The sequence below is a fragment of the Octopus bimaculoides genome, chromosome 16 (genome assembly GCF_001194135.2).
Source record: "Octopus bimaculoides isolate UCB-OBI-ISO-001 chromosome 16, ASM119413v2, whole genome shotgun sequence".
Taxonomy (NCBI): domain Eukaryota; kingdom Metazoa; phylum Mollusca; class Cephalopoda; order Octopoda; family Octopodidae; genus Octopus; species Octopus bimaculoides.
Genome location: NC_068996.1, coordinates 3,877,803 through 3,885,088, shown reverse-complemented (window position 1 = coordinate 3,885,088; position 7,286 = coordinate 3,877,803). Strand labels below are relative to the sequence as shown.

Sequence of the window (7,286 nt, the reverse complement as noted above, 5' to 3'; positions counted from 1 at the left end):
ATATATATATATATATATATATATATATAGAGAGAGAGAGAGAGAGAGAGAGAGGCGCAATGGCCCAGTGCTTAGGGCAGTGGATTCGCGGTCATAGGATCGAGGTTTCGAGCTCCATGAGGCTCCAGAAGGGGATGGTGGCGAACCCTGCTGTACTCTTTCACCATAACTTTCTCTCACTCTTACTTCTTGTTTCTGTTGTACCTGTAATTCAAAGGGTCAGCCTTGTCACACAGTGTCACGCTGAATATCCCTAAGAGCTACGTTAAGGGTACACGTGTCTGTGGAGTGCTCAGCCACTTGCACGTTAATTTCACGAGCAGGCTGTTCCGTTGATCGGATCAACTGGAACCCTCAACATCGTAAGTGACGGAGTGTCAACAGCAACATATATATGTATAAGAAATTAAATAAATAATGAAGGAACAAGAAATTATGAAATAAAGTTCGTTAACTTAGAACAGAGTTTTCTGTAAGATGCAATGTATTCATTGGTGAGTGCTTATAGCATCACCAGAGCTTCAATATATGTGTATATAAATATATGATATATATATATATATATATATATACTATATATGTATATATATAGATATATATATATGTATATATATCATCATCATCATCATTGTAGTTTAACGTCCGCCTTCCATGCTGGCATGGGTGGATGATTTGACTGAGGGATGGCAAGCCAGAAGGCTACACCAGGCACCAATCCGATCTGGCGATATTTCTACAGCTGGATGCCCTTCCTAATTCCAACCACTCCAAGAATGTAGTGGCTGCTTTTTACATGCCACCAGCATGAGGGCCAGTCAAACAGCACTGGCATCGGCCACACTTGGATGGTGCTTTTTACGTGCCACAAGCACAGGAACCACTCAGGCAGCACTGGCAAAGACCACGCTCGAATGGTGCTTTTCACATGCTACCGGCACGAGTGCCAATGAGGCAGTACTGTCATATATATGTATCGGAACTAGAACAATCTTTTTATGTCTCTCTGTGTTTATCTTTCAAACTCTTTCTCTCTCTCTCTCTCTCTCATATGTATATATGTGTGTGTGTGTGTATATATATATGTATGAGTCCCACCCATGCCAACATGGAAAGCAGATGTTAAATGATAATATATATATATATATATATATATATATATATATATATATATATATGTATAGTGTACTTTTGGTTGTTTTGTTTGTGTTTCAGCCTTTAAGGATTTGCATATTAGGACCCCCTGGTGCTGGAAAGACGACTGTGACAGAACAGATCTGTACTGCATATAAGCTACATCACATCAAACTGAAAGAGGTCATTAGTGATTACATACAGAACTTGGTAAGTTTATCAAAACTAGAACAATCTTTTAATGTCTCTCTGTGTTTATCTTTCAAACTATTTCTCTCTCTCTCTCTCTTTCCTCCAATCTGTATTTTTATTTCTTATGTTTTGATTTGTTTTTACAGGTTTCTTTCGGTTTTTTTTTCCAAGCTTGCATGGTTTTAGACACATATATTACTGAACCATTGTTTTATAGCTGGATGCTTTCTAGTTACTGACTCTTACTTCTTTGTTTTCTTAAGAGATGTGTTATATGACATGTCTTTGAAAGCAAGGCATAAAGCCAACTGATGATTTGTTGACAGGAGAAGTGACAAAGATCTCATTGCTTCCAAGTTGGGGACACACAAATGTAAACAAACACACATACTCACACATGTACACACACATGTAACACACACACATATATACACATACACTCACTGCATCACACTTATAAACTCATGCATGCATACACACATACACACACATTCATACATATGCGTGCACCTGCTCACATACATGTACAAACACATCCAGTTAAACAGATTCATACATGTATAGACAAACACACACACGCATACACACACACACGCATGCACGCGCGCGGATGCTTGCATGCATTAACACATATTTAATAACATTCTGCCTCAGCTCCACGCTGCTTAAATGTTCAGAGGTCAGAACACATACACATTATCAGATGTTTAAAGTCCCAGAGAAATTAAAAGAGATTAAGACGGGTTCTAGGTAAGAGCATTTAGGCCTTCCTTAGTCAGTTCAGGTCATGCCAGACTGGCTGATTCAATTTAATTTTGGAAGTAACATGAGTGCATGACACTGAGAAGCAGCAACAATGCTGAAATGTGTATCTGTCACTCTAGCAATCTGAAGTATATAGTGTGTTTAAACACAATACATCTATAATAGGATCTTTCCTGGATGAAAAGCATAGCTTCTGGCTTTTCAACCACAAAAGTATGTTGAATATGTTATATTGATAATATATCTTTTATCCTTTACCTCTTTCAATCATTTGACTGCAGCCATGCTGGAGCACTGCCTTTGAAGGATTTTAGTTGAACAAATCGACCCCAGGACTGTTTTTTTAAGCCTGATACTTATTTTATCAGCCTCTTTTTCTGAACCGCTAAGTTATGGGGGTGTAAAACACCATCACCTATTGTTAAGTGGGGGACAAACATAGACAGAATGACACACACACACAAAGATATATGCATATATATATATATATTTTTATATATATGTATAATTTAAAGTTTGCAACATTTAACTTTTTGTGTACCTTAAGACCAGACTGTTGATTTTTAGGCATTATCGAAAAATCTGTTTTTCCATGCACTAGATGATGGTCAGTCCAGCTCTCTGCCCCTCTCATGACCCAAACACTAGAAACGTCTTTCATATCCGATCTGGCAATCCAATATTTCATATCCGGTCTGGCAATCCGATCTGGCATATTTTTACAGCTGGATGCCCTTCGTAATGCCAACCACTCAAAGAGTGTAGTGGGTGCTTTTTACATGTCACTGGCACGAGGGCCAGTCAAGCAGCACTGATCAGAAGTCTGCTGGAAATCTCGGTACAGAAATACAGCTGCGAATTCAAAGGGCAACAAAAGCATTTGGTGACTTAGAGTCACATGTTTGGTGCCAGCAACATATATATAAGATTACAAAGCTGCCTCTTTACAAGTCATTTGTCTTACCATCCTTGCTGTATTCCTATGAAAGTTGGACTTGTTATGGAAGGCATTTTAAATTGTTAGAACAATTCCACCAAAAATGCCTTCATCCAATTTTAAACATTAAATGGAGTTCTTTCACTCCAAACACAGATGTCCTTGCATCTGCAGGCATCACCTCAATTAAAGCTATGATTTTAAGGAACCAACCGAGATGGTGTGATCATATTGTTTGAATGGCAGATGAATGCGTGCCGAAACAGCTGTTTTAGGGTGAGCTTGCAGAGGGCAAACGCTATCGGCGTAAACCTAAAAAAGGTTTAAGGATAGCATAAGGATTACTATGATGTCACTGGGAATGGATCCAGAAGACATAGAAACCCTTGCTTCGGATCAAGTTGGATGGCAAATTAAGGTGTAGAGTGGAGTGAAAGCATTTGAAGAAGCCAGGATAATGCATGTAAGACTCAAAAGATATCTAAGGATGAATGTTATGATCGAGAAGGTGAATGACAACGACCATTTTGTGTGCACACTTTGTGACAGACAATGCCTGTCTTTTGCTGGCCTCAAATCTCATCTGCAAACGCATGGAAAATGAATCTCCACCAACTATTCTGCCTATATGTCTGTGCACACCTTCGAATGCAGTGTATGCCAGAAGGTTTGCAAATCCAACGTAGACCTCAAAAGACATTTTAAGATCCACAAAGAGCAGAACTTATCTGCAGCTCTTGGTGCTCTAAATCGGAGGTGTAATCTATGTGGATGTCTTTTTCAGAACATTTTCTGGTTTAAAAAGCCACATCAGATACTATGATGGTGCTAAGGTGTAGGTACAGGAGGTGGTCAAACTCTGCATAAGGAGTAGACAACCACCATATATGTATATGACAGGCTTCTTTCAGTTTCCATCTACCAAATCCACTCAAAATGCTTTGGTTTGGTCAGTATAGTAAAAGACTCTTGCCCAAAGTGCCATGGAATGGCACTGAACCTAGAACCATGTGGTTGGGAAGCAAGCTTCTTACCACACAACCATGCCTACATCTGTATATAGGAAGGGCATCCAGCTGCAAAAACCATGCTAAAACAAATACAGTAGCCAGGAGCAGTCTTCTACCTGTCTGGTTCCTGTCAAACCATCCAACCCATGCCAGCATGGAAGGCAGATGTTAAATGATAAAAGGTGGGGAGTTGGCAGAATCATTAGCACGCTGAGCGAAATGCTTAGCAGTATTTCGTTTGATGTTACGTTCTGAGTTCAAATTCCGCCAAGGTCGACTTTGCCTTTCATCCTTTCGGGGTTGATAAATTAAGTACCAGTTACGCACTGGGGTCGATGTAATCGACTTAATCCCTTTGTCTGTCCTTGTTTGTCCCCTCTATGTTTAGCCCCTTGTGGACAATAAAGAAATAAGATGTTAAATGATAATGATGATGACGATATGTATGTATGTATAATGTACGTGTATATATATATATTTATTGTGTGTGTGTGTGTGTGTGTGTAAATCTGTGGGTACTTAATTTTAAGAGACTTCACATTTGCAGGTGGATCTGGAACAGAAAATGGCTACTGCTAATTTTGAACATGACAGTGATGCAGAAGAAGAAGAAGATGAAAACCGCATTGAGGATCCAACATCAAGACTGTACGACATCAATGAGAACAAAGAACAGAATAATCAGAGATTGGATGACAATCTTTTAGTAATGATGGTCAAAGATAAACTCATGTCAAAGCGTTGCCAAAACCAAGGTTTTGTTTTAGATGGCTTTCCCAAGTCAATAGATCAGGCCAAACTGTTGTACGAAGGTAAATTTCTTTACACCATTCCTTATGATAGATTTGTCAATGCTTCTTTCATCTCCAAGATTGCAGTAAAGTAGCAAAGTGGATGAGTAAGTTGTGTAAATAGAGCCAGTCATAATGATATTGATACCCCTGGTGAGATAAAACCAGTCTTTCTTTCTCATCCACTTGGCTGGTTTTTACTGAGAAGGCAGAAAATTGCAAATGAAAGAAATAAGTGTTTATAATGATATATAAATTGAAGGGAATAGTTCAAACATAGATGGGAGAGCATGACAGACAGACATACAAACAGACAGACTGAGAGTTTCTGCATTACTGGCAAAAATCTCAACACATTTTTGTTATAAACAACCTCTGAGATGAGGTGAGTTAGGTGACTGAGAACATGGTTCAAAGGAGCTGTCGTGCTTATATAGATATAGACCATTTTTCTGAAAGTGATTAACAGTGTGAACAAACAAAAGAACTGATACCTTAAAACAAGCATAATAATAATAATAATAATAATAATAATAATGATGATGATGATGATGATGATGATGATGATGATGATGATGATGATGATGATGATGATGATGATGATGATGATGATGATGATGATGATGATGATGATGATGATGATGATGATGATGATGATGATGATGATGATGATGATGACGACGACGACGACGACGACGACGGCGACGGCGATGGCGACGACGACGGCGACGGCGACGACGACGGCGACGGCGACGGCGACGATTGGAAGTGTTATCATGTACATTGTTTTGTCTTGGTATAAAAGACGGGCTACAGCAAATATTCTGCTTAATACCACAGATTTGCTTGTCAGTTGTTTGACCTTAACCATTTGAGCATGCCCCTTGGTGGTTGACGATATGTACATCCTTAAACAAACCTTATTCAGGTATCTTTTGAGCTGGATGGGCTACTCGACCTGAAAAAAATTCTAACTGCGCCCCACCTGTGAGGTCATGCGCTGTTTATCTTGATATGAGATCACTATGTCGCGTACATATGGTTGTGATGCATGTGCCTGGTGTACCCTTATCAGACGGGTAGTCATGATGGGTATACTGGGCTTTGTATTTTTGTACCCCAGTGTCACTTTGATGGCATGCACTGCTCTCTCACTCAATAATGATAATAATAATAATAATAATAATAATAGTAATGAACTTATTGGGTACAATGCTCAGGTGCACTACAACTCATCAGAAAATGTAGCCAAAATTGCTTGAACTGAACTTGAAATAATGCACAGGAAGTGAACAGTAATGAGTTAAATACAATTTATAATTAATTGTAAACCTGAGTAGTTATCACCTGTGGATTTTCCATGTCTACCCATTTGTAGTGGCAATAGTAGTAGTGGTGGTGGCAGCAGCAGCGGCAGTAGTAGTCGTAGTAATGAATGATTGTAACAGCTATGCTATCTTTGATGTTTCAGCTGAAAGGTCTCAATGGTTAATTCTCCTGTTTTTCTCCTGTAAATCTAGATGAAGAAGGTGAAGAGGAAGCTGATGACAACCTCCACTACAACAGACTCATTATGCCAGAGTTTATATTCAGCCTGGATGCCGATGACAATTTCCTGTCTAACCGCATCATGCGACTACCAGAGCAAGTGGTGGCTGGCACACATAACACTGAGGAAGGTTTCCAGAGAAGAATCACAGAGTTCCGTGCAAATAACACTGAAGATAACACTGTCTTGAACTTCTTTGATGAACTTGAGTTCCATCCAGAACGAATAGGTAAGTAACGGTAATAATTGTTTAGGAGTTTGTTCTTGTTGAATGACTATGGCGACACCAATGTTGCTGGTGCTGACATCACCAAAGACAGCAGTGGCGGTCAATGACACTAGAGGTAGCAGTTATGATGGTGATGATGCCAATGCCGATAATATGATAATAATGTTATGATATTGATAATGATGGCGATGATGATGATGATGATGATGGTGACAGTGATAGTGATGGTGATGATGATAAGGATGGTGATGATGTTGCCAATGTGATTGAAGTTGTTGTTCAAAGCAAGAAACCAGAGTGTGTTCAGAGTGTAAAATGAATTAACATCCTTTACTCTTGTTTCCACCAGATGTCACACAGGACAAGTCAATAATGATGAAACAGACAGTCGATACGATACAGAAAATAATCAAAGATCCACGGAATTATGGTAAGTTAAGCAAACAGAAGCAGTGTTGTTAAAGGGTGGTTTGAAAGTGACCATGGGTGAATGGATGGATTGATGGATATAGTTGTTACAAGTATGATATAGGTAGATGATGCATGCAGCAGAATAATGGAAGACTTTCTAATTCTATAGACAAGTTATGTCCATTTATAAAATGCCAAGAGTTTATATAAAAATATGCACATATATATATATATATATATATATATATATATATATATATATATATATATA

The 7,286-nt window shown here is 38.7% G+C and overlaps 1 protein-coding gene across 1 annotated transcript in view; it reads left to right on the top strand.

The window, feature by feature from the left end:
* The window catches only part of LOC106877034 (adenylate kinase 7), a 68,994-nt gene that overhangs the window by 46,345 nt on the left and 15,363 nt on the right, over positions 1-7,286 (top strand). The window contains exons 11-14 of the mRNA XM_014925820.2: positions 1,213-1,341; positions 4,583-4,847; positions 6,347-6,604; positions 6,954-7,034. Coding sequence (XP_014781306.1) covers positions 1,213-1,341; positions 4,583-4,847; positions 6,347-6,604; positions 6,954-7,034 — 733 coding nt within the window. The remainder of the gene's footprint in view (positions 1-1,212; positions 1,342-4,582; positions 4,848-6,346; positions 6,605-6,953; positions 7,035-7,286) is intronic.